Consider the following 27,574-nt stretch of genomic DNA (forward strand, 5'->3'; position numbering starts at 1 on the left):
GGAATTCATGGCTCAGGAGAATGTGCTGTGAGCTTTGGCTCTTTGGAAGATGCTTCAAAACCGCATGATGAGGAAAGGAGAAAGATGGGGAGACACCGAATAGGAGATCCTGCTTCTGCATCCCACTATCAAGCATGCTTACTTAAACATAAATAAATACATGTTTGTGCATGGATGTTTATGCCGGGGGTACAAGGGATATCTTTGAAACGTTACCATTAAGGTGCTAATAGCTCTTGTCTTCTAGGCCTCCCTCCTCACCCCTCTGCTCCCATTAGACCGCCCCAGTCATCATCTCTGCCATGAGGACCCACCACGGAGCCCAGCTCCTCCTGAGCTAAAACCTTGATTTGGGCTGGGTCTGCAATGATGACGGAATGTCAGGGCACAAAGGGGTCTACAATACTTCTGCTGCTGTGTGAGGAGTAGCAGTACCATACTCGCAGGCGGATGGAACTAAAAGGGAGGGCTGCCAGTTCTATGGGACTCTCTGGCAAACTCAGTGTTTGGTCTCGCAACGAAGGAGCCGGGCCTGCTGCTTCCAGGGCAATCACAGGTTCACCAGTGGGATCCTGTGCAGGAAACAAGGTTGGAGAGAGAGAGAAAGGGGAAGAGAAAGAAAGAGAAAGAGAAAGAGAAAGAGAAAGAGTGATGAACCATGTTCAGAGGTGCTCAGAGGTAAGGACATCTGGTCTCTTGTTCTTTTGTCATAGGGTGCACTTCTAAGTCTCCCCCAGAGCCTTTGTACTACAGCAGAAGTTCTCAAACTTCTTTTCCTGGGCCACACTTTGAGAATAAAAATTTGCTGGAGCCGCACTGAATTTTTTTACATGGGAAAACAAAAAGAAACAACTCCTAGTAGTGCTTTGTTTGCAACACAGAGCACAACTACATTATAATATGATCATGTATCAGGGACTGGACTGAGGAGGAATGGTGGGAGTCGCACACACCCCCTTCTCCTGAACCTTTCCAAGGGCAGGAGGATAGTATTGATTTGGAACAGTGGTTTGCAGAGGTGCATAGTCCAGAGGGGGAAAGCTGGGAAATACTGGGTGAGGAACAGCTAGAAGAAGAAACACCAGGAGAGACAGCTGGCAGATTCAGTGTCCTTGGACAGCTTTCCTGACCCCCTCTTCGCCTAGGATTAGATGGGATCTGAGGGTGATAGAACAGAAAGCGCAGGGCAACAAGATCAGATTACCTGACATAGCAGTGACGTAGATTAATGGGGACGGAGGGGGTAAACCTTAACTGGGAGCAACACCATTTTTAGAGAGATATGCATTCCTTTGTCTCTCGCTGCGATTATTAAAGAACTTATCTGGTAAGAACGCTCCTTTCATTTGATCTTCCTAATTACTGCCACTGGGGGAGGGATCCAATTCCCTAAAGCCTGACACCATGGGACATCCAGAAAATATAAAGCAATGCAGCTACATAAGAACACAAATCATTCCCAAAATAATAAGATAAGAATAGGTGATTAAGTGTTTGTCTATTATTTTTTTGTTTTTTGTTTTTTGTAGTATTGTAGTTTTGTTGTAGTGTTTTGTCTATTTTGTATTTTGTATTTGTTATTATGGTTAAAACCTAATAAATTCTTATAAAAACAACAACAAATCATTCCCAAAATATACCTATGAACAAGCTTTTTGCATATGTACCTTAAGTATGCCTACAAACTCGATGAGAGGAATGAGCTTGCTATTGCCAGGTAATCTCGTTTATTAAAATACTTTGATACTATACTACACTGAAATGTTTAAATGTTTCTTTGATTTTCTTTGAACCATCCCACCAGGGCCGTCTTAAGGGGATCGGCCACCGTGGCACGACGATCCCTCGGCGCCCCCGGTAGGCCGCCTCTCCGCCCACCTCCCTCCCACGCTGGCCACCCCTCGGGAGGGGGGGTGAGCGGGGGATGAGGGGCGTGGCGCTGCAAGCCAGCCGCCCTCCGGAGCCCCAGCTGGAACGCTGGGAAGGGCGCGCAAAGCCCTGTGCCGCTCCAGCGCCACACCCCTCATCCCCCGAGGGGCGGCCAGCGCGGGAGGGAGGTAGGCGAGCGGGGGATGAGGGGCGTGGCTCTGGAGCGGTGCGGGGCTTTGCGCGCCCTTCCCAGCGCTCCAGCTGGGGCTCCGGAGGGCAGCCGGCTTCCAACTCGCCCGCCGGCGCGCAAGCGCCAGCCCACCAGCCCATGGGGGTGGGCGCGGGTTGGGGAGGGGGCGCCCGGTATGCCGGCGGGCTCGCGGGGGTGCCCCTGGGGGGCCTGGTGCCCTGGTGCACCGCGCCACCCAGCCCCTATGATGAGACGGCCCTGCATCCCACCACACTTGCCATCCTCTCCTGCCCACACCCTTTAGAACCCCTGTCGTAAAGAGTAGCTCCTGATCTCATCACCACATCAAGATAATTTTAGGAGAACTTGTGGCTGTAGTTCATTAAGGCTCCACCCTTTAATTGATTAGATATAAATGGATTTGAACATCATAAAAAAAAAACTTCAGTAGCCCCTATTTGGGCATCCACTCCACCACCATCACATCCCACCCCAAAAAACAAACCCTGTGCTTGTACTAATGCAGAGGGGGCAAATGGGACCACAGCAGCTTGCTTCACCCTTGCACAACAGGTTGCATGTGGTGGCAGGGTGTCTGTAGGGGAATCCTCTCTACCAGACCTAGGCTCTGGCCATGATGTGGAACTATTATGGAGGGAAAGTTCACGCATAAAGAGCTGGATCTGCACTACAATTGTTTCCCCTTTCCGCAGGGCAGGCAGGGGCATGGCAGTAGGGGCATTGCCACTACCTCCCCTCTCCCTTGCCATGTGATTGCATTACATGTGGAGTAAACAGGGCAAACCCAAACAGGGCAAAAAGAGATGCCTTTTTGAGATACCAGTGCCAGCACTTAAAATGAAATAAACTCGGCGGTTTGTTGTCAGAAGACAAGTCCAATTAAACAATTCTTGTTTTTCTTTAGAGCAGCATACCAGATGCAACATACCTACTATAAAAAAATGTGCAGCTCATGGTCCCAGCAACTGAAATTTGATCAGCCTTAACTTATTAATCAACCGCAGCTTTGGGTTGCATCCCTGCAAACAGTGAGGCTGCTACAATCTCACTGAAGCCAACTGCACGAAGAACTGCAGATCTGGTTGATTAATCCATTGATTAAAACAGGCCAAAGCTTACAGCTCTGCATTCTAGTGCTGCAGCTGTTGCACACTGGGTACGTACAGCTGAGAGTGAGTCATCTTCAGAACATGCATTTCAGCTGAAAGAGGACCTGCTTTCCCAGCATTATACTTGTACTACATCAGGACTGTCCTACCTTCTCAGAGCCAGGACCCACCTTCAGACCAAGCATGCATATGGGGACCCACTTCTTAAATCTTTTATGCGATCTGCTTGAATGGTGGCCACTGTATTGCTTTTGTGACATGCCCCTCCCCTTAGGTCAGGCTATTATGACCCTGTAGTGCAGTGGTTCTCAAAGGGCGTAGCAGGAGAGGATGGCAAATGTGGAAGATTCATTTAAACATTTCAGTATAGCATAGCATAGCATAGCCGTGTTGGTTTGACGCAGACGAAGTAAATTTAATTTTTTTTTTAAATTGTCCACTAGCACCTTGGAGACCAACTAAGTTTGTTCTGGGTATAAGCTTTTGTGTGCGTGCACACTTCTTCAGATACACCGAAGCAAAAGTCACCAGACCCTTATATATAGTGGGAGGGTGGGTGGGGTTTCTCCATCTCCCACTACCCTTCTGAGAAAAACCCCACCCCACCCTCTCACTATATATAAGGGTCTGGTGACTTCTGCTTCAGTGTATCTGAAGAAGTGTGCATGCACACGAAAGCTCATACCAAGAACAAACTTAGTTGGTCTCTAAGGTGCTACTGGACAATTTTTAAAATCTAGTCTAGTCTAGTCTAGTCTAGTATCCATTTGCAGATAACTTTTCAAAACGAGAGCAAGAGCATTGAGTGATACTGAGGACAATCCTAATTGTGATCCACAATCGCCGTTCTGACAAAACTCATTTATATTTTGGGAATGATTCATGTTCTTATGTAGCTGCATTTTTTTTAATATTTCCTGGATGTCCCAGGATCATACTATAAAGTAGTTGTGTTCCATGCTATAAATCAAGCACTGCTGGGAGTTGTGCTTTCCAGTGTATTGCCTTGCTTTTGCTCTTTGCTGTTCATAGCGAAGGTCTTTGGCTATATACAATAAATCGATTGATTGATACTTGCAATTTGTGCGAGTTACCTGTTGAGCTGGAAGGCACTGGTCTTCCCTAGTCCCTCTAGCTTCTCCATGCCTTCCAATCCCTGTCCAGTTTCCATCATGTCTGGTGTAGGAGTCGGTGAGTCGCTGAAGGGTCCCAGGATGCTGACCGCAGAGGGAGATAGGTCCGTTAAGGGCTGATGGCTACCCTCCTGCTGCAATCCGCTTTGCTGGCTGGAGTGGTGACGTCGTTTCTGGTTCCTGTCCCAGCTACAGAAAGCCAGGGGGTGGGGGGGGGGGAAGAGAAGGCTGTTACCATCAGGAAAGCTGCGACCTAACCAGAGGATTGTGCATCCATGCCTTAATTTGTTTTCCTGGTACCCAAATACCTTTCCTCTGACTGTAAGGAATATACAGTGCACCCGAAGTACAATGGGAACGTGAAATGTCCACTTGTACAGCTGACATAAAATACAGACTCCAAGTTGGAGTGGACCTTTAGTTCTCTGCTCAAGCTTTTCACCACGTAGGATAATGATGATACTGGATGTGGGGTGGAAGCCATGTGTGCCTACTGGGCCTTTACCCATATATTTCTCCCAATGCCAGTAGGGTTCCTCTCTGGGTCGCATCCTTTCCAGAGGCAACATCAACAAAGGCAGCTGCGTCCGTTCCTTGTCCAGCGAAGCTCCCTTTGGAACACCTTTATCCTTTCGCAAATTATTTGTTTAATTAAAACCTGGCTGTCGGGGAGAGCTTTATCTTACTAATGAATTGTTTTGTTTTTGAGTGCCTCTGGACCGTTACTATTGGTCCAGAGTGCTTCAAGTGCATAACAGAACTTTAGGTCTTGTGCAATGGTTTAACGGGCTCTGCCATCCTAGCACAACCAATCTACTCTCAAAAAGGATCTGATTTGGGACATGTCCCGTGATTTCTAGGCACAGGTCTGAGAGGTTTTTCTTTTGTCCTACCGCTTTCCCCAGGAAAACCCACTGTTCACTGCTGAATCGGGGAAAAAACCCAACTCGCAGAAAGCCAGACTGACGTCTGATCTGATTCGGCAGTAAACAGCTGGTGCTCAGCAGCCATTCCTGATATTTTGAATCACTATTGAGTTTACACTGAATTGTATTAATTGTTTGTTTGATTTATTTGTGGGTTTTTTTGGTTTTTTTGTTTGCTTTAAGCACATGCTATTGTGTTTGGATATGATTGCACTGATTGAAACGCTTACTCATTCTTAATAGTAATGTTATTGTTTTGAGCTGTTTTGAGATGAGCATTGTTGCTAGAAAAACAGAATGCAATTATCAAAAGGATGCTGGTTTTTGCTCAAAAATGATGGCCAACCAGCCCAAGCCTACTGCTTTTTAGATGCAGTTTGCTTCCTCCTCCTCCTCAAGTCTGCACTGAAGGTGATCTTCAGCTTGGAACTAAAATTCCAGTATGAAAAGAGGATCTTTTCTTTTGTTTGTGAGTTCTAGACAAATAAAGATGACAATTCAGAAGAATACCGGTAGCTTTAAAAGGTATTATGTACAGGTGTGGGTACCAGCACTTCAAACAGCTGTGTTCTGCTTTTGTAAGAAACTGAAGCAGGGGCGGGGGCGGGGGGCAAAATGAAATTTTCAAGATCAATACCTGTCAGAGAAATAATCCCTTCAATGGAACTTGAAATATGACATGGGCGTAAACCAAGCCATCTACAACTTGATTTGGTGGTTTGGGAGGACAGAGGTGGTAATAAAAGTGATGATACAGTGGGTTCTTCATTTGAAGTATATGCCCAATTTCCTCTCAACTTCAACATTCACATGACAGATAGGCATTCTATCAAGCTGGTTCAGTCAGCACTCTAGTCTTTCCACCATACATTTTTCAAGTGATCTGCCTGCCTTATATGTTTGTAAAAACACCACATGTATGTTTAACTGTTTCTATATTCACCCTTCATCTTAGCATTTTTAAAATAGTTGCAAAACTTCCCCAGGGATAGGAGAGAGGAGCTATTGTGGCGACTTCAGTCACTAGCCAATCAGCAATGCCTATAGCTGGCTTTTGAAGCAAACTTACAGAATTATTTTTCCCAAAAGTAAGTTTGTAGTGCACATGGAGAGCATGCTTTCTAAATGGCCCTACTAATGTTACACCAGTCTGCATTCTTAAGTTGTTGTTGTTGTTGTTGTTGTTGTTGTTGTTGTTCTTCAGTCGTTCAGTCATGTCCGACTCTTCGTGACCAAACTCATGCTAGTCGCTTTGAGAACACTGTCCAACCATCTCATCCTCTGTCGTCCCCTTCTCCTTGTGCCCTCCATCTTCCCCAACATCAGGGTCTTTTCCAGGGAGTCTTCTCTTCTCATGAGGTGGCCAAAGCATTCTTAAGTAGCATGTTACAAAAGCATAATGGCGCAGACTCAGCTATGCACAAAGTAGTAAGAAAAATGCCTAACTTTTAAAAAATGCCAACTGAAAAAGAAGTCAATTAAAATGTTCAAATATAACATACCAATTCCCTAACTTACCATATAACTCTATAATGATGTTTGTGCATTTTAATGCAGTTATGAAATGTTCGAACTACATGGTATTTAAAGCAAAATCTGACATAATTTGATCCCAGTACACAAATCCCAATGTCCAAATTGGTGCTGTGTAAAACTTAAGGAGTTAATGTGAAACTGAAAATGTCAGTTGCTTAAAAGTTGCCAAGTGTGTTTTCGGACCTTATATCTTCTTCTGCAGCTCACACTTGTAAAGAATTGGATATTAGAAGAATCATCAAGGGTTCCTTCTGTTCAGTAGGGTAGTGATGGCTAGTTGTGGCCTTTATGTGGAGTTTTATGCGGCCTTTACCAAGGTACAACACAGGCAAGGGAAAGAACGTTTTTAAAATGTCATAAACAAACTGAGAGAAGTCATTAAATTACATACTTTAGCATTGCAGCTGTCTTTCACTTTTGTAAATAAATATATAACCAACATATTTTTTTGCAGATCTGTATTAGGGATGCATGTACTGACTAACGTAGGAAACCCTTAATGCTAGATGGCGTTTACTTTATTTATGGAGCTTGACCACTTGTAAAAGGGTCAGTTTGTGCAACAAAATATATTCCCAGCTCCCAAACTAATGTTTGGAGAATAGAGAATCTCCAAGAACATCAAAATTGGCTTTCCATTCAATATTAAGCCATGTGGATGCATTGTCCTCAATTACAACATATCCCCGGTGCCTCTCTTCATCTCCTGTGAGTTGCGATCCTATGGCATTAACTTTTGCAGCTACATAAAACCTACTCACCAGAATTTGAGTATTATCCCCATAGCAACAAGGACAATAATGACAGAGATCGTAATGGTGACATACAGCTGAGGGTCCACACCTGGAACAGACAGAGACAGGAAGTGTCAGTAAGTAGGGTATGCAGCTCCTGACCATTTTGCAGGCAGTCCATGCCCCCCCCCCCGAGATTTCCACTGTTTTCCTGGCTGCCCTCCTGTGTGCTTTTTGAAAGTAGCACTCTTGCAGGTGGAGCTCGCAGTTGTAGCTTTAAGAAAAGCTTCACCTGTAGGATTTCTGCTTGCCACTCAAGCGATTAAAGGTACACAGGAGCCCAGTCAGGGGGAAAAAGCTGGCAACATGTTGCTGGAGGTATAATAAGGAAAATGGTTCTTTGAAACAAATGTTTTTGCAGTGTCCGACGCTTATGAACTTTTGGATAAAAGTATTAAAATGTATTCTACTTGGGGGGGGGGTGTGTTAAAACTGTCGGATGTTAATATTATCCTAAACCACAAACCAATGACATGGGGTTTGACGGCTGGTCAACGCAGATGGACTCTTCACACCCTTACTTCTGCCAACAGACTGATATTGATTCACTGGAAAGATAATACGGTGCCCCCCTTTGATCAATGGATAGAAGATATGACAACTCTTGCAACACACGAAGGGATTGCTTTTAGAAGCAAATTGCGCATGGATAAATGTAATGAAACTTGGAATGCATTGATAAAAATTAGACCAACTTGTTACTAATTGTATACTTGTTGGAATAATAGCATTACTTATGTAGCTCTATATTGCACTGTATTACAGCAGAGTTTCCCAAACTTGGGTTTCCAGCTGCTTTTGGACTACAACTCCCATCATCCCTAGCTAGCAGGACCAGTGGTCGGCGATGATGGAAACCGTAGTCCAGAAACAGCTGGAAACCCAAGTTTGGGAAACCCTGTATTACAGTTTTGAACACCCCCTTTTCTTTCTTTTCTCATAATGTTCTCTTTATTGGTCCGCTGGGAAAAAAAGAAATCAATAAACTCTAAATAATAATAGGAAAAGAAATAAAAAAGTTGGCAACACCAGAAGGAATCGAGAGAAGAAGATGAGTGTTACCTTCTCCCCGTGGCCCAAAAAGGAAGGGCCGTAGGGTGGCTGGGGTCTGGCGCAGGTTGAGCCCTTCGTTGTGTAGCAGGGAGTGGGAGTTGGGCTGCGCTGTCGCCATTCCGCTTGACGAAACGAAGGTGTAACCCAGAGGTGGGAAGCCAGGGTTGGCAGAGTTGGCGTCGCCTCCATCCTCAACGGATATTGTGGGGCCCCAGACGATGGCCCAGGGGTACTGGGAGGAAGACAGGCCATCCTCAAAGCCAGACGGAGTGGCAGGCCGGGCCCCCTGAGCCTGGCGCCTCAGGCGCACTGAGCTGCGCAGCCCAGCCCCTTTGGGAACCACAGACCGGTGGCGCTGTGAGGTAGAGCGGGATCCTTTCTCCGGGGTTGGGTTCTTGTCCCAGATGCAAACGGACCGAGGGGAGGAAGGGCTGCGGTGGCTGCAGAGGGGCCGCGCTGCCAGAAGGCCCCGGGTGCGCAGAGACCAGCCGCTGTGGGATGGAAGTGCTGAAGCGAGAAGTAAGAAAGGCCAGAGCTGCAGCAAGTGGAAGCAGGAGACCAGAGGGAGCATCACGCTGTGGAAGGGGAGAAAGAGAGATGCACGTCACTAAGCTGGAGAGTCCCTGCCTGTGGGGCTCGCTGGCTGTGTTTTCAGGCAGTGGAGTTTTGGTTCCCATGAAGTGTGGAAGGTGGAGATTGCAGTCAACTTTGCACTTCTGCAAAAGCCCAGCTGAAGCCAATGATCTGTGCAAGTGCCCAACAGCACTCCTGCCAGCTCCTGTTCATTTAATGCAGGGGTCTCCAAACTAAGGCCCGGGGGCCAGATGCTGCCCAATCGCCTTCTAAATCCAAATCAGCATGTTTTTACATGAGTAGAATGTGTCCTTTTATTTAAAATGCACCTGTGGGTTATTTGTGGGGACTGCCTGGTGTTTTTACATGAGTAGAATGTGTGCTTTTATTTAAAATGCATTTTAAATAAAAGGACACATTCTACTCATGTAAAAACATGCTGATTCGGATTTAGAAGGCGATTGGGCCACATCTGACCCCTGGGCCTTAGTTTGGAGACCCCTGCATTAAATGAACAGGAGCTGGCAGGAGTGCTTTATTTAAAATGCATCTCTGGGTTATTTGTGGGGCATAGGAATTCGTTCATTTCCCCCCCCCCCCAAATATAGTCCGCCCCCCCCACAAGGTCTGAGGGACAGTGGACCGGTGCATGGCTGAAAAAGTTTGCTGACCCCTGATTTAATGGGACATCCATGGGATAACTAACAGACTGTAACCCCATGTTAATTTGCTAGCCCTGAAGACGGAGCTTTCTGTTTTAAGCGCCACCTCCAACAACCTCTTTATCCAGGAGGATCTGCAACTGTTTCTGTGTACACTCCATAGATTTAAAGGGCAGGGCTTCCCCCAAAGCATCTTGAGAACCGTCACACCTCTCAGAGCTGCAATTCCCAGCAGCTGTTACAAACCACAGTTCCCAGGATTCTTTGGGGCAAGCCACACACTTTAAATGTGTGGTGTGTAAGCAGCCTAGCCTGTAAGTGTGTGTGTGTGGGGGGGGTTATGCACACTTCATGCATACCCCTCACTCCCATTTTGCAGGGGTGCCCAGTTTTCTTCATGTCTCTCATTGGATGCTGGGCCCTGGAGACCCAACAGCCACATTCAGACAATGGTCCATGGCTTCACAAACGATGATTTACGAAGCCATGTGCAGGTGCCATAGCTGCACACTTCCTTCCCACCTGTCACAGCTCCAATCCTAATGCATCAACTAGCTCACTCCCTTCCTATTGTAGGTACAATCCCTTGCCTTGAGCCTCCCTAAATCACCAGCTCTTTCATTTCGTGGCCTGGCCCCCGTCCCATTCCCATCACACTTCCTAAAATAAAGAGTTGCAAACCTACCAGGTGGTGGTCTCCATATCTAGAGGCGACTGTTTCTCCACTCAGCGGTAAATCTGCCTCATATTCTTCACTAAAACCAGGAATAAAAAAAGGAATGTCAGTTGAATGTTCGCCAAAGCGTTCCTAAGTCCCTTCAGCGCAGCTGATGCACGGCTGCCTAGTGACCACCAACTTTCATTACATTCCATCAAGTCCCTTCAATCCTTATAAACATGCCATGTATTATGAACATAAGCAGGACACAGACTGACATGGAGAGAAAACATGTCCCTGGCTTATCATTGCACGCGCACATTCCCCCCCCCCCCTGCACTCGCAGCAGCGCAAACAACATCAAGCACACACACAAATTAATGTGAGCCTCACAGCCACGAACACACGTGCTGCTGTTCCTCCAAGGGCTGGGGGCGGAGGGGGGGATTTGTGCCTCTGATTTCTTATCACTTAAACAAGTTAAGAGAATCTTAATTCCTGCATTTATTTATAGCACAGAGCATGTAATCCATTTAATATAAAGAGCTACTTTAATTGTGCGTGGAGGCAAGGAAAAGAATAGGAATAAAATTAGAATGATAAACACAGGAGATAGCGAAAGGGAATGAATCAAGTGAGAAAACGCCAGCCTGCTTAAGGACTGAGAGAGGAAAAAATATGTCCATAAAATATTTAGTGTTTACTTTCTGGATGGCTAAAATGGCTTTCCCTTTTGCCCTTTTAATCACTGCCCGCACTCTCTCCATTTCTCACGCACAATTTTTTTGATACAAATTATGGCCGAATAGCTTTTAAAAATGGCAAGCTGGGATACGGATATTGTATGTTTGCACTTATATCTGGCCAATTATACAACCTAGCTTTGCTACTATTTCCCAAAACTCCGGTCTCCCGTCGTGGGTGCAGAGTTCAAAAACTGATCCAGCTTGTACGCCCCAGGTACAACTCATCTGCAAATACAGAGAAGTTGGGTGCTGTAAGCCTTGCAAGTCATTTCAAGGACTGGAGATAATATCTTTACGAGAAACATCCCCTCCTCCAAGGGGAGCCCAATGAAACCCAAGGCTCTGTGCTTGACAATGGTGTGGCTGACACAAGTCCTTCAGCAAACAAACTTGGAAGGGAAAATCAATATGCTAATGTTTTGCTGACTTGTTCGCTAGAGCTGTCAGACAGACTTCGGGTTCTAGGGTAAGCAAGGAAGACGGCTATTTTGTGTGTGTGTGTGTGTGTGTGTGTGTGTCTGTGCCTACAAAGTCTGGGTGAAAGGAAGAGGGGGAACTGAACGGACAGATAAAAGGTGACTAGAACAGATGGCCATATATTTATACGATTACAAGATGCAGGGAGTACATTTCTGTCTTGAAAAGTAAAATTCACTTCTCACTTTGTATCCTGGCGAATCTGATGTGCATTTTTACTACTTGCTAAATAGCTCTTTTATTGTGCAGCCTTGTTACTTTAATCTCTTGAACATGTTCTCATAGAATATGATTCAGTTGTGATTAGACACTTATATTGTGTTTAAATTCAGGCTCATTTGAAACCCCGCGGAAAGCCGCCGGGGGCAGGGGGGAGAAGATGGAAGCGGATTTTCCTGTTTTTAAAAAAGGGTTGTTGGGGTAATATGAGTGCTGCTTTGTCTGAGCAGATTCTTTGGGGCCTGGAGAGAGGAGAGAAGAAGAGAGAGCATAGGTAATAATGGCAATGTGGGGGAGTCGGTTAATCATAAAAGGAGAAAGAAGAGTCATAGATTCGTTAACAATTCGATTCCTAGCGCCGGTGATGATCTGGTAGGAGGAATAAAAAGGGAAACATGGGTACAACCATTACAGTACTACATTTTTGGAGGGGGAAATGATTTAATTTAAAGCATTGTCTATTTTTGCCATCACAGACTTGAGCTGCTTGGAAGGCTGAGGTCTACCTGCTCCTCAGATCCTTGACCTTCCTGGTTTCTGAAACTGTACAGAATTGAGCTTTCGATCTAGACTTCAGAAGTGACTAGCGCCTCTTTGAGAGAGGGTGTGATCCATACTGCCCTAAGAGAAGGTGGTGGTTCAACCTCTGTTGTGTGTGTGGGGGGGGAGAGCCAGTTTGGACCTTACTATTTTGGATAATTTTCAGCTGCAAGTTCTCTAGAAGATGTTGCAGTGAGCAACACAGGCTTGCCTTGCGAGTCACACTAAGCCAAACCACAGCTTTGTGTGAACTCGAGTATGTGGACTCCTGAGGAGATCCCTGCCACTTTGCTACTCTCCAGTCATTTTGCTGCTGAGCCCCCCCCCCCCCCCCACTCTCTGGACTATCCATGAGGTGCTGCAACCAAGGTTTGTTCCTGGTTTACAACCCATAGTTTGTTTGGGAGAGCTAAACGGCGAGTTTGGGATAGTGTGAATCCGCCGCTGTGCCCTCGGCATGCCATGCCTTGACTTGGCATGGTGTATGAATCAGGCCAGCCCTCTTCTACAAAAGAGATGTATAAAAGCTGCACATTTATGAGTGATGTGTTGTTGCTGCCTGCATCTCCTTCCCCCTGCCCATGTAGCTTTATAATGCATTATGAATCTCCCTCCTCTCATTCCCTACCCCATGGAGCAGCAGCCAGTGAAGTGGATCAGCAGTAGCTGGGAAACTTTCAGTGGAACGGCAACACATCACATGCCTTGCATTATTAAATGTTACAGGGGGAGCAGACATAGCAGCTGAAACATCTAGTTCCATCCTAATACATTCCTGCTTTCTATATTCGACTTGTCATAAGCATTAGACGTCATGCATGTGATTACAGAAATAATGTATGTGATAAGCATTGTAGAAAGAATGTCTGTAATGTTATTTCTGTGGGGAATTTGTAGTCGAAGTAAACTAGCAGGTATAGGGATAGTTAATGCATGAAGGGGTTAAAGACCACAAAGTTGTAATGCTAGACTCAGGTCACACTCCCTCGTCTCCAATGAGGAAGGAAATAAATCTTCTTTCATCACTCTTCTTCACACCATGTAACTGACCAGGAAGAAAGTGTCTGAGCTTGCTCCAAGCTCAGACTGCATGCCTGAAACCATTTTTCGGTACTTTGTACCCAAGGGAATTCTACCTGTGTTCTCCTTGCTGCTGCATGGAATAACACATGAATCATACTTTAGAATTTTGTAAGTAAAGCTTTTAAAAATTACTTAAGAGTGTGGTTTGTTCATTGCAAGAGGGGCAGAAATGGGGAAAGCACTGTAAGCAAAGTAAACAGAATATATAAAAGGGTGTAAACCACTGTGGGTTAAACCACTGTGCCGCTTGGGCTTGCCGATTGAAAGGTTGGCGGTTCAAATCCCCACGATGGGGTGAGCTCCCGTTGTTCAGTCCCAGCTCCTGCCAACCTAGCAGTTCGAAAGCACACCGTGCAAGTAGATAAATAGGTACCACTCCGGTGGGAAGGTAAACGGCATTTCCGTGTGCTGCTCTGGTTTCGCCAGAAGCGGGTTAGTCATGCTGGCCACATGACCCGGGAAAACTGTCTGTGGAAGTGGACAAACGTTGGCTCCCTCAGCCTTTAAAACAAGATGAGCACCGCAATCCAAGTCGTTCGCAATTGGACTTAATTGTCAGGGGTCCCTTTACCTTTTTAACAGCCTGTTATACCCACACTATACTGCTGCCTGACCTTGTAAGTGTTTTAAACTCTGCTTGGGTCTTTTCCCCACTGGAGAGTGTGTTATGCCCTGCATTTTGAATCCAGGAGTCCAGCTGATTATTTTATTAATTACCCACACGTGGGTCATAGATCTATTTCCCTCTGCAATTATTTGTTTGGTTAATATGGCACCATCAGTGCCTGGCATTTTAGAGAGTACAAGAGGGCAGGTCCCTATCTCAAGGGGCTTACAACCCAAACGTGTGCTTTGAACCCCTGAAACGTGGTACATAAATGACTGTTATTCAAAGCATGAAACGCCCCCCTCAGAAGCCATTTGAGGCCCTTTCTCCAAGAATGCAGATTCTGAATCCTCTCTGGGCAGTTATTTTCCATTGCTTGAATTCAGGCAGCCTTTCCCCCATGCTTAGCCGAAAGCTACCTGCCTCTTGCTTAAACTCGTTACATCACTGAACAGGGTGAACATTTGCTCCCCATCTTCTTTCTAAAATTCTCTTAAATATTTAAATACCCCTTCTTAATCTTCTTTTCTCCAGGCAAGCCACACCAAGAGCTTTTGGCCCACCCTCATAAGACTTGCCTTCAGATCTTTTTTATCCTCTCCATAGCTTCACTTCTGAATTCTTTCTTCTTTCCCCTGCAGCATCTATCTTCATGTCCAAAAAACAACTTCAGGCTCTCATTATATTTAGGACAGGATACATTTAGGATTTTATTTTCCACGTTGCACTAATTCTAGTACTGTGTGCCAGTGGTGTGAGATGCATGTGCAATGGAGGTGGGGGGGAGGAATGGGAAGGAACACTCTGTGTGTGTGTGTGTGTGTGTGTGTGAGAGAGAGAGAGAGAGAGAGAGAGAGAGAGAGAGAGAGAGAGAGAGAGAGAGAGAGAGAGAAGCCCCAGCTGCAGGGGATAGTCCATTATTGCTGTTAAAAAATCATGAGAGATTTGTGCTTCTCGGTTGAGAGGGGGGAACACACAACCTTGGGAAAGGGTGGGGAAGCTAAGGGGGGGGGGAAGTGACTCATCTCCCACATGTGCAGAGCAGTACATATGCAAGGGGGTTCTTGCCCTGCTAGCCTCTGCCACCCCCTAGTGACACATACAGCTGGGGGTATAAGCAAAGAGCTGTGTGTGCCCATGTAATGAAATGCCCTAAATGAATGAGCCCTATATAAAAAGGTGACTCGTGGATGTGGAGGGCTGGCATTTCACAAAATGGAAGATCAGGGCATTGCTGTTGACATTTTATTTTTGAAAGGGTACGCAAGCACTTGCCAGTTTAAGTGGCATAGCAAGGGAAGTGCTTGCCTCTACAGAAGTAAAAGTGGCATTTAAAATAAAAAAAATTAAGAGCCCAGGCACAGGGGGAGGGCTAGGGCAGTGTTATTCACAATCAATGATACCACAGGCGCCACCTATAGCATTCACAGAGTCATATTCCACAAAATATTTATGCTGTGTTGAACACTATTACAGTCTTCAAAGCAAATTTGAAGCATGTTTCCATCGGCTTCAGAGAATTCTGGGGACTGTAGTTCGTTAAGGGTTATTGGGGATTGTAGGTACGGTGCCCAGAATTATTTGGAGAGGAAAGTATGTTTTCAATGTGCTTTAAAGGTGCAGTGTCAAACTGTAATAAACACATCAACTGGGACAAGAATCCTATCAATGTACATGGCACTTTGCAGCTCGTGTGTGTGTGTGCACACACACACACACACACACACACACAGCCTGCCCCAAAGCACTTACAACTAATGGTCCAGTTCCAGTCACATATTAGTATTGGCCCACCTTCGCCAAATTGGGAAGATCAGTTGGTAGAACATGAGACTCTTAATGTCTGGGCTGTGGGTTCGAGACCCACGTTGGGCAGAAAGTTCCTGTATTGCAGGGGGTTGAACTAGTTGACCCTCGTGGTCCCTTCCAACTCTACAATTCTAAGATTCCTTTACTTACTCTCTCTCTCTCTGTCTCTCTCTCTCTCTCTCTCTCTCGGATCACCTGAATCGCTGCACCACATACTCCTTAGCTGTCCTCATTATTCCTCGCTCAGGAGTAAGTTTCTTGCTCCATATTTAGTGGGATGCACGGGTGATGCCAAAGAAACCAAACTGAGATTTCTACTGAACGACGAAGATCCATCTAGATCACGCACTGTTGCCAAATACTTGAACCAGAGTCTTAGCTATAAAGAAGAAAAAAGGGCTCTGATATGGTCAGGAGAACACCGCTAATCCAGGAGCCAAAATGCGAAAATAGATAGTCGGACAGTCTGTGCTTTTATTTAGTAACGAGAAGAGGGTTTCAGCCTCTGGCGAAGGTTTTAAATATTATAGGTTGTTTTGGAATTGTATTTTTATGTGTTGGGCCAATGGCCGTAAATAAAACTTACTTTCTCTCTCTCTCTCTCTCTCTCTCTGTCATTGTATCGGTAAGTGGGGAGAGAAAAGGCTAGCAAGAAGAGCCAGGCAAACCTAAGAAAAGGACTGGGAGCAAATGAGTTTACCCACACTTAGACTGGCTGCATATGCACCTTACATTTCAAGCACATTTAAAACATATTTCTCCCCCCCCCCCCACCTCCAAAGAATCCTGGGAATTGTAGCTTGTTAAGTGTGCTGGGAATTGTAGCTCTGTGAGGGATAAACTATGTTCCCCAGGATTCTTGGGTGTGTGTGCTTCAAAAATATGGTGTGTGTGCAGCTCTTATCTATGTTAAAGGGGGGGGGGTGAAGGCTGAGTAGGGTTGTGGGGCGGTTAGGAAAATGTGAGCTTTGAGATGGAATTCAGAGGAAGGAATAAAACATATTACCTTATGCTGATTGCGATGAATTACTCTGCATCCATTTTTGATGGTTTAATAGTTTCTTCTTCACATATAGTGTAAAATTGAGGGGTGTTCTTTAGAAGAAAACTCACATTTAATTAAAATGTTGCTTTTAAGCTAGATTCCCTTTTCTGATACTGTCCAGGGCGGCTGGAACATCTGTTATTAAAGCAGAAACCTCGCTCTGCCATTCTGTAATTGATTCTGCCAGCTTTACAACTTCGAGCAAAACCCAAAGTTTTCTTTGGCCACTTCCCTCAGTTCTACTTCCCCCCCTCACACGTTTGGCTGCTAGGCCTTGAATCATCATCTAACAGCAGTTCTTCAAGACCTTATTCTCACTATTCATGTTTGTTGTGGCATCAAATGCTGGCTTGCATCCTCCACGGGTGTTTCGAAACACCTCACAACCTGCCTCAAACACAAAGCTTTTTCAACAATTTCGAGCTATGATCGATTGTTTAATAATCAGATGGTGTACATGAGGTCACACACTACCTGGCTCTTATTTTCTTTTCCAGCATCTTTTATCACCCTTGCCACACATTGTCTTCTACCCTAATGGCAGAGATTCCCCTCACTTCATGACCTTCCCTAAGTGCAATATACTAGACTGCTGTTCCTTGTGGTTGCTGATCCCAGCCCTCCTCTGCCGCATGTGTGTTTGGTGCTTCTTTCACAGAGGCTTAGATCACCAAAAACAGCAGATCGTGGAAGTGACCTCAAATGTCATCTAGCCCAACCCATCTGTCCATGGCTACAGCATTTATTTTTTTAAGCCCACCACTTCCCAAGCAAGTGGCTGCATTGCTTCAGGTGGGAGATCACTCTCTCTCAACAGGTAAATCAAGTGGTCATGTCAAAAAAGTGGGCATGCATTACCAAAAGAAAGGAGGGGAGAACATTAAGAAAAACATGTGGTTTTTTAAAAAAAATATAGGAGCAAATTCAGAAATTGCTGCGATTACAATAGAAATACAGTACTGTATCTCACCAAAGTGGGGAAGACATCAGGGGACTTGTGTGCCTGCTAAATCTGATGTCCACGTACTCATGACTGTTGATGGGCAACTTCCAAGGCTTCTTGCTTTCCCTTTTTATGTTTCTTATCTTTAAGCCAGACTTGGACTGGGCAGTTGTCAAATAGAGGACACCTTCAAACAGAGAACTGACTTCTGAGAGCCTTTCAAAACAGAGGAGTGTCCTTTGTAAAGCAGGACACATTGGCACCCTATAGGTAGGCAAGCAGATAGACAGATATATGTTCTCTCTCTCTCTCTCTCTTCCAAATGAGTGTCAGGTGGTGGAGTGAACAGAAAGCAGTAACCCTCAGAAGGAAGGAGCACAAACCTCATGGTTAATGCATTCTTGGGACATTCATATGCCATTTCTTGCTAAATATTTAAACACTTCACATACATTATCACCTTGTAACCACTGCAATTCCTGAAGTTTATTTTCAATTGATGCCACCCTATGACCCGGTTCATATGCAACACTAAGCCAAACCAGGGTGTGAATGAGCAGATCCTGGAGGGAAGATGGTGGCTGCTTTGTTCCTGCCCTGATCTGACTGTTGCCACAATACGGTGAGCTAAGCCACAGCTTGGCTTAGCATTATGTCTGAAGCTGGACTGATGCTTTATCTCCCCTAGCCATGGAAACCAAAAAAGTAGAAAATTCTTTCCAGTAGCACCTTAGAGACCAACTGAGTTTGTTCTTGGTATGAGCTTTCGTGTGCATGCACACGAAAGCTCATACCAAGAACAAACTCAGTTGGTCTCTAAGGTGCTACTGGAAAGAATTTTCTACTTTGTTATGACTATGGCAGACCAACACGGCTACCCACCTGTAACCAAAAAAGTAGTGAGCCACTGAACAAACCTTAGATACAGGTTGTGGTTTGCCTGGAGTGAGATAAACCACAGGCCTTGGTTTAGACGTAACACCAAGCCAAACTATGGCTTAGCTCACAGAAGTGCAACACCAGCAGGACTGGAGGAGAAGCAAAGTTATGCTTTGGCTTAGTGTTACATGTGAACTTAGCCTATTACGTACTTCAGCTTTTCTTTTCAGTCTACGGCAACTTGTGCTCTAGCTAGGCCTACTGTATATTTCATAGGGCCGGCCCACCCATGAGGCAAGGTGAGACAACTGCCTCAGGCAGCAAGATCCACCAAGGCAGTAAATCCCAGTGTTGATCTTTCTTCCCCCCCCCCTTTTTTCCTGATGATCTTCCCTCACCGCTTCTTCCCTGGTGGGAAGAGAGGTGCCATTCTACGGTCTGTCTCAAGCCCTGGCATTTCATACCTCTTTGTCTTTTAAAATTCCAAACTATTTATTTAAATGTCAAGTTGGTATGTGCCTTTTTTTTTTTTTTTTTACTTCCCTTTGGAAGCTTTCAAGGCTGCCATTGCCAATTAACTCTAAGCCATGCTTTTTGCACCACAGTTTAACCTTCCTCTCTTTCACTGGCTCCTTATGTCTCATTGGCCCAAAATAATTTGAATGCATATAGTATCTGCTGTAGTTTGTCAGTTTTTATGGCTCAGAAGTTCTCCTTTATGTATGTTATTCATCTTTTCTCCACTAATAAGGTGGCTGAATGTCCTACTTTCCTGAGGACTTTTTTCTATTTCCAGTTTAAAGATTAATCGTCATTAGAAGGAGAGCAGGGCCTTGAAGTTGCACCTGGGCAGCAGACTAAGGCAGCTCGTAGCAGGTCACCTATGCAGTTTTTCCCACTATGGGGAGCTGTAGTGCATCTCTGTTTAAATTATAGAAATTTGTTTCTAAATTTACTTCTAGCCATATAAATTAGCAAGCAGGCTCATAGCAGGTCACCTAGTCAAAGTTTTTCCCACTATGGGGAATGCCGTAGTGCATCTCTATTTAAATTATAGAAAATTGTTTCTAAATTTACTTCTAGCCATATAAATTAGCACATGCAAATTTTATGCAAATCGGTGCCCTCTTTTTTAGTGGTGCATAACTGACCACCCTGCTTGCTAAGCGCATTTCCTTCTACTGACCTAAGGAAATTGGTTTCCCCCTTACTTCAAGATCCTAAGTTCTACACCATTAAATTGGATATAAACTGTACAAACATTTCCCCTCCACCTTTTTCTGGTCTTTGCTAAACATGCTCACTTTCTTCATTTTCCCAGCATTTTTATTGCGCAACACCTCCCTGATCTTCTTTGCTGCTCTCCTGTGAACTTTGTGTGGTTTGTTGATGTATGTTAAAAAAGGTAGAGCACCGAACTGGGTGTTCTCCCTACTCAGATCTCTGTGTACTCTGTGTTAAAATTTCTACTTATACCATTTTAAAATGTGTTAGTCTTTAAGGTATCACAGGACTCTTTGTTGTTTCCATAAAATGTGTGCATCTTTTCATATTTTGCTCACTTTGCAAAATTTATTCTCCTAATGATCACAGGGAAGGGCAAAGAGGTCTGGGGGGTTAATTGAAATCAAATTCCAATGACCCCTAGAAATCTCATTCAGCCACCTTTATGGGCATCTGATATTTCCTTCGTCGTTTCGTGCACACTTGCAGGCTTGTCTTCATAGCCATAAGGTCTGGAAACCTGCTTTTACAGAAATGAAAACAGGAACCTGAGGTCCGTGGAAAATATCACAGTCTCATGCAGAACTGTTAAATGCACACAGCCGATCTCTGGTAAAATGGTATTGTCCCCTTTCTAAAAAAACAAATAGGTGACCACAATATTGATGAAAATGTTGAAGATGACCTAGGACAGTGTTTTTCAACCTTTTTTGGGCAAAGGCACACTTGTTTCATGAAAAAAATCACGAGGCACACCACCATTAGAAAATGTTAAAAAAATTAACTCTGTGCCTATATTGACTATATATAAAGTAATTTTTCAATTTTTCCCACGGCACACCAGGCAACATCTCGCGGCACACTAGTGTGCCGCGGAACAGTGGTTGAAAAACACTGACCTAGGACAATCGCTGCCACAAGCTTCACTCACTGCTTCATCTTCCCACGTTATCAGTGAGTCAACTGTTCTTTACAGGTTATGAGCTATCAGCCAACTGCCTAGATTTATCGAGCTTTATAATATCATGTGAAACTACCTGAAAGGCTTTTTAAAGGTGCTCATTAAATCCATAGTGAGCTACATGCTTAACACAGGCAGTCATTTCAAAGGCTACCTTAGATACCAACATGTCATTAGCTTCCTGTGCCACAGATGCTACTGCACTAAGAGATACCAATGTGATGATACAGCCACCTCTGACTAGGATTCTTCAGAAGCAGAGAGAAACACTTCACTGAAGCATGAGACCTAGATTTATGGCTCTCACAGCACAGCAAGAACGAGCCAGAACTGGAGAGTCTTGAAGTGCTTCTAAACTAGCAGTTTTTGGTCTAAACTAGCAACCATGTTCTGCTCACACTATTGGGTGTGATATGGCCCATGGGCAAGTGGCAATACATCTATGCCATTTTAGCAGCAGCATGCTTATTCTTAAATCAATTTTAAATTTTTCACTCAAGCAGTCTTTCATTTACATGCTACTGCATAAATATTTTAAACATGTTTACTTAAAATATAGACTAAAAAGTATTTTGAGTGCAACTTAAATGATTTATTTATTTTTCAAACCAACTCTCTAAAATGGTGCTGAATGGAAAGCCAACATGCTTATTTTTTATAATAAATGTCTACATTTATGCTAAAATGAATTTTCTTTTAAGCACCATTGATATTTTTTTTTAAAATGTAAGCGGGGAAAAAACACTTATGTGCAAATTGAAAGACAGAGTATAAAAAAGTAAATCCACTGCTAAATGGAGCTAACCATGTGCTGTACTTTCTTTCTTTCTTTCTTTGACCTTTAAAAAGAGATGGGAGACTTAGGGTGGTGTTGGACAATAGCAATTCCATTATGATGTCATATAGATGCCTCATAAAAAGTGAGTGAACCAAGTGTGGCAATTCCACAGTAAATAACTAGTGTTGAACCAATCAATGAACCTGACGTGTCCAGAGCCCAATGTCTCAGTACAACAACACCCTTGTTTGAAGCCTTTAAAATTAGATGTGGATGTGAATTCGAGGCTTACTCCTGTCCTTTCCCTTTCCTTATTAAACATAAAACAAAACAGTAGTGACACAATGTCAAGGACACTATGTGGAAAGCCTAAATGACTGTTTCAAAGTAAACTGAGAAAGATCTGTCTAGGGATAGTGGATGTAGTATTATTGAGGATCAGATAAGAAACTCTCATTTCCCTTTCTAAATCCTCCCATTGAGACTTTTGAAGTGTGTTGTGAACCAGGCCTGTTTGTTTCAACCCACAATCACTTCTAAACTCACCTTCCCTTTCCAGAACTTGCTCCAGCTTCAACCCTCACCAAGCTATTAGTTGACTGGAAATTCAACAATGCAGAGCTGTCCATCCCACTGCTACGTGTGTCTGTCTGTTGGGGTGGATTGGACAGTGACTATTATCTTAGCATGAGCCTAACCCATTTCCTCTCTCCCATTTCTCCCTACTCTCCTGTCTGACAACAGGGCCACCAGCAGTGCTATATCAGGAACTCACTTAATGGAGGTAGCGTTAAGGTACTCGTGACAGCCAGCATTCCTCCAGAAATCTGTCCAGTCCTTTGGTTGTTGTTTTTTAAGCCACCTAACATTGTGGCTTCTCCACATATTGTGACAATTAATTTCATGAGTTCATCATGAACTCTTCAAAAACTAACTGTAGGAAATTTAACAGAAGGCTGTGAGAATTTTTGTGAGTGTGCACATGCACACACAACTGAGAATCATGTCTTTCAGTCAGATGTTTAATTAATTAACACACTCTTGTTTAATTTTCCTCGCTTCGGTGGAGCAGTGAAATAAGATGTGCTTGGTGCCTTTTTCGTTCCTGGATTAACCTTAGCTACGACCTGTGCTTGAGAAGAGATGCAGACTGCACCTTTTTTTTTTTTTTACCTTGGTAGCAGAATAAATGTTTGTCATATATATGATGCCAACAGTTGAAAGTTACTTTAGCATAGTGGCTAAAGAGATTGAGATAGTAGTCAGAAAGAACCTGGTTTGGCTCTCTCCTCTGCCATGACCTCACTCAATGCATTCAGGCAAGCCACTCCCTCAGCCTTCCTCCATCTGCAATCTCAAGATAATAATATTGACCTACCATACAGGGATGTTGTAAAGATAAGGTAATCTGTGCAAAGCAATAAAAAAAATGTCATATAAATGCTAAGCATTATTGTTATTGGAAGTATTTCAGGGCTCCCAGAATTTCCAGTTAGTGATCCAAGACATGCCTGCCTACCTGGTTCAACAACATTACAAGCTAGCTGGACTGTCGATTAGAGTCGCTTCATCCTCCTCATTTTCCAGAAATATTTCAAGAGGTAACTTGAAGCTTACAAGGGCTTTCATGAGGTCATTTAGGAGCAAAAGGTATGCATGTATAAATCAACAGTTTACCTACTTATGCCAGAACAACACCCACCTTTGCTTAGTGCTTCAGATTAAAATAAGGAGCAATTGAGCAGTAACCCAATTCCTGTCATTTACTCATAGCTTCTAGCTGTTGGGAGATTTTAGAAACACCCCCAGCATTAGTTTGTATTCCCTGACTGTCTTGTCTAATAGCTACTGACATTTATTTTTTTCCTCCGGGAATTTTTAAATCCTTTAAAATAAAAATAAAAAGAGTTTTATTTTCTGCTCTCGAAACGTTCCGTGGCAAATTTGATTCATGGATCAAACTGAGTGTTTTGTTTAGAATCTTCTGCCTGTGTCTCTTCAGGTTCTCGGCTTCTTCTTTTTTGCATTATTGAGCCAAGGTAAAATTAACAGCCGCTCCCTATCAACTTACTTCACAGCACTGGTGATTTTCTTGTGTGCTTCTGTTGCATCCTCTTCCTGTCATCTGGCTCAAGGAGCCTCAAGTCTATTATGGAAGCTGTTTCATCTCACTGATCATTTTAGCTGCCTTCCTCTGCCCCTTTCCTCCCTTGCTCTGCAACATCAGGTTGAGCTGTGGGTGTAGTAGGAAGATCAGCCCTGAACAGAGCACTTGGAAGTGCAAATACACCTTCGATCCACACGGTGACATTAAAATATGTGCTCTCTTTTTATTGGAATAGTTCTAATACAGACCCTCCCTCCCTCTCTCCCCCGCCCCCTTCCCCTCAGCGTGTATTACTTTGCAATTTCCAACACTGAATTTCATCTGCCATTTTATTGCTAAAGTCACCCAGTTGTGTAATGACCTTCCAGAAGACAGCAATCTGCTCTGGACTTTAAAGCTTTGCCAGCTGTAAAATGTTTTTCCACCTCAGTATCCCTCCCTTCCTTTCTTGAGGTCACTGTTGTTGAATATGTTTAACATCGCTTCCTTGATGCACAGATGCTTGCTCCCACTTTCCTATTTAGCCTTTCAATGCGACGCTGCCAGACACTGACCCTGTCATCGTTCTAGTCCTCAACACAGCACATCTCTCAACACATGCACAGAAAACGCATTTCGGTGCTTGAGGCAGAAAATCCAAATGGTGCCCCCATGGTGATTTAAAACAACAACAACAACAACAACCTAAGTACCTTCAAAATTTGCTTAATAGTAAGGCTGACCAGATCAAAAAAAATACGGCTTATGCCAGAACAATATGCTGAAATAATATGTTTTGAGTTTCCATATTTTTTTAACAAAAAACCCCCCAACAACTCATTACTGATTCACAAAAAGACTGTCGCTCTTATTCCAGGATGACTTTGTTTTCTTAAGAGCTTTTGATGAAGGGCTTTGTCAAACGCTTCTGAAAATCCAATTGCACTAAATCAACTGGGTCGCCCTGTTCTACATGCTGCCTGACATCTTCGGAGAATTCGGGTAGATCAGTGAGATGTCACTTCCCCTTATTAATCTCACAGTTGACTGTTCCCTGACATAACAATATTTATCTGAGTCTCGTATGCTTTTGCCTAGGCTCCCAGAATTTCTGTGCATTTTCTTCTTTACAGTAAACAGGGTTGTTGTTTTTTCTCCAGCTCAGTCCTGTACATATCCATTCAGAAGTAAAACCCTGAGGCCCTACCATGAGGAAAGGTGTGGCTTCTACCTCAAGGTGGCAGATTTCTGCCACCATGATGGTGATGCAGACTGAAAGATAGATCTGAACCACAGGGCACAATCAGCCAGGAAATTCTCCTGTGCAAGACCCTCTGAATGAATAGGAGCTGAACAAGAGAACTCCTTGTGTTTTTGCACACTTGGATTAATTTCAATGGATCACATGCTGGAGAATGTCTGGACTGATTGTGCCATTTGTGTAGCCATTTGGATTTTCTGCATCAGCTGCCAAGATGTCTTAAGGAAGACCCTAGTTACTCTAAGCTCAGCCAGAAATCTATAGAGACAAATTTTCACTGGTCTCTCCTGGCTTTCAGATGCATGCAAGGATGTTCAATAGTCGTACAAATATAGCAATGTGGGCAGAAGGAAAACTGGCCCTAGAGACGGTGGGTGGGATTCTGCACCATTGTTCTGAATCCCACACCGGCCTAGACTTGAGATGAATAGACTGCTACTCTTAATCAGTAGGAGTGGGAGTATCAAAAACCAACTGCTGGTGTGTGTGGCTGAAGATTTGCTGTGATGGATCCTGCTATGTTCTGGAGAAAGGAAAAGGGAATTCAGGAAAAAAAAGATGCCTAACAGGGAGCATGATAGAGGTGAACATGATTATGAATGGTGTGGGAGTACATAGGGAACATTATTTCTTTCTCTCAGTGGCAGTGGATTTAGGACAGACCCCCCAAAAAAGTAGCTCTTCACATAACACACAATAAATTAGAATTAATTTCCAGAACATGCAGTGACAGCTTCTAGCTTAGAGGCTTTTCTTTAAAGGAATATGCAAATTCGTGGAAGATAGGGCAAGCCAAAGAAACCCTCCATGGCTGGGTGCAGTGTACATCCAATTGCTAGATGCTGCACAGCTGTGTTACATTGTGCCTCACTATGAGCCTCTCACGTATTTAGCTTAGCTACTTTTGGGGACCATGCTGGGCTCGAGGGACCCTTGGCCTGAACCGAACAGGCATTTCTTATGTTCGTCTACAGATCTGACACTCTATAGAGACTGAAAAACTGGGACTAAGAATACGGATGCTGGTGCTGTCCAAAAGTGTGAGTCCCTGCTGTGCTCAAAAGCTGGGCTGTGACTTCATGTTGATGGTGGCTAATGCACTGTTTACAGAGTGTTAGCCTCAAATCTTGCTGGGGGAAGCAGTTCGATCAAACCGAACCTCACTACCACCTACCTGTGGATCAGATGGCCTGGAATCCTAACGTGCCTACGGATGTCAGCAAGCTTTGTTCTTCCACCTCTTGCAACAACAAAAAGCACAGTCCAGTGCGCACACACTTGGGAGAATAAGTGCCATTGAACTGAGCGGGTTGCGTAAACATGCCTAGGGTGGCACTGCAAATCCTGGGAGACAAATGCATTTTCCTGTGTTTGGGAAGGGGCTGTCCAACCACAGCAACGAGGCCCCTCCCAGAGGGGCTGAATCCCCCATGGGTACCCACAAGCAATCTGGAAGATTTCCTCGCATTGTGTTGCTGTGTGTGACGCATTCATTGCTGCCCTGGCTCTGGACTTTTTGTGGGACACCCACCCTGGCCGGCGCACAAGAGGGGCTCAAGTTATCACACTCCTCCCTCCCTGACATACCTCCTTGCCTTGCAGTTGTTCTTTGGGCACAACAGGTCTGGGTGCCTTATGCATGTCAAGAGCTGTGGGGAGCTGGAGCCAGAGTTGCTCATGGAGCTGGGGCAAGGCTGTTGGATAGGACCAGATGAGGCTGCCAAGTACAAACCCAGCAGGGGCTTGTTTTCCTTCATCAAAGGAAGCATCCTTGATCTCTCTCTCACACACACACACACACGCACACACACACACTGCACTGAACAGAACATCCCTCCTTGGTCCACATCTCTCTCTCTCTCTCTCTACACGCAGGAAAGCCACCAAGTCCAAGAAGCAACCCCACAAAAACACATTTGCTTTTTCACATTGTGGAACCCACGGAGGGGTGGGAAATCTCTCACTCAGACCCCACAGAAACCCCTTTCTCTCACATCTTCAGAACCACCACTTCCAAAAGGAAAAGAGAATCCCCCCCACGGAAAACAAAACCGGGACTCGAGTGGACCCCCGTTCCCCCACCGAGCACCCCCTCGCCTCAGCGCCTCCCCTCGACGCACTGGAGCCCCGCGGAAGGCGGGCAGCTCCGGACCGAAAGGAGCGTCCCGCTCCCGCCCCTGCCACCTAAGAGGGGCGGCAGCCGGAGCAGCACGCGCCCGCCGCCCCATACGCAGCCCTCTCTCTGTGGGGAAGCGAAGGCGCGACGGCGGAGGAGAGCCGGAGCCGGCTGCTGAGGGCAGCGTCGAGAACACTCGCTCCGTCCCCGCCGGGCAGCTCGTCCGGGAGCCAGCCCGCAACTCACCTTCCCGGCGGCGGGCGAGGCAGCGGCGGC

General features: G+C 44.8%; 1 protein-coding gene across 3 annotated transcripts; it reads right to left on the bottom strand.

Moving 5' to 3' along the window:
* On the bottom strand, positions 1-27,574 carry PIANP (PILR alpha associated neural protein). 3 transcript variants are annotated; one of them, XM_033173461.1, is made up of 6 exons: positions 27,545-27,574; positions 10,552-10,621; positions 8,641-9,206; positions 7,546-7,627; positions 4,284-4,511; positions 2-572 (listed from the first exon to the last, which is right to left on the bottom strand). In XM_033173461.1, exons 2-6 carry the CDS (start codon positions 10,566-10,568, stop codon positions 551-553), a joined length of 915 nt encoding a protein of 304 aa, XP_033029352.1. In that variant the 5' UTR covers positions 10,569-10,621; positions 27,545-27,574; the 3' UTR covers positions 2-550. The 3 variants fall into 3 exon arrangements, with proteins under 3 accessions (XP_033029354.1, XP_033029352.1, XP_033029353.1); XM_033173462.1 differs by lacking the exon at positions 27,545-27,574 and adding an exon at positions 26,357-26,516; XM_033173463.1 differs by lacking the exon at positions 27,545-27,574 and having other exon boundaries at positions 1-572; positions 10,548-10,621.

Source organism: Lacerta agilis, chromosome 16 (genome assembly GCF_009819535.1).
Source record: "Lacerta agilis isolate rLacAgi1 chromosome 16, rLacAgi1.pri, whole genome shotgun sequence".
Taxonomy (NCBI): Eukaryota; Metazoa; Chordata; class Lepidosauria; order Squamata; family Lacertidae; genus Lacerta; species Lacerta agilis.

What these genes read in the sequence shown, in the direction of transcription:
- PIANP (XM_033173461.1), bottom strand. An exon ending in TTTTGGGCCACGGGGAGAAG is followed by an intron (nt 7,628 to 8,640) that starts GTAACACTCATC and finishes TGTCTGTTCCAG; the next exon opens with GTGTGGACCCTCAGCTGTAT. An exon ending in GGGATAATACTCAAATTCTG is followed by an intron (nt 4,512 to 7,545) that starts GTGAGTAGGTTT and finishes GGCTTTCTGTAG; the next exon opens with CTGGGACAGGAACCAGAAAC.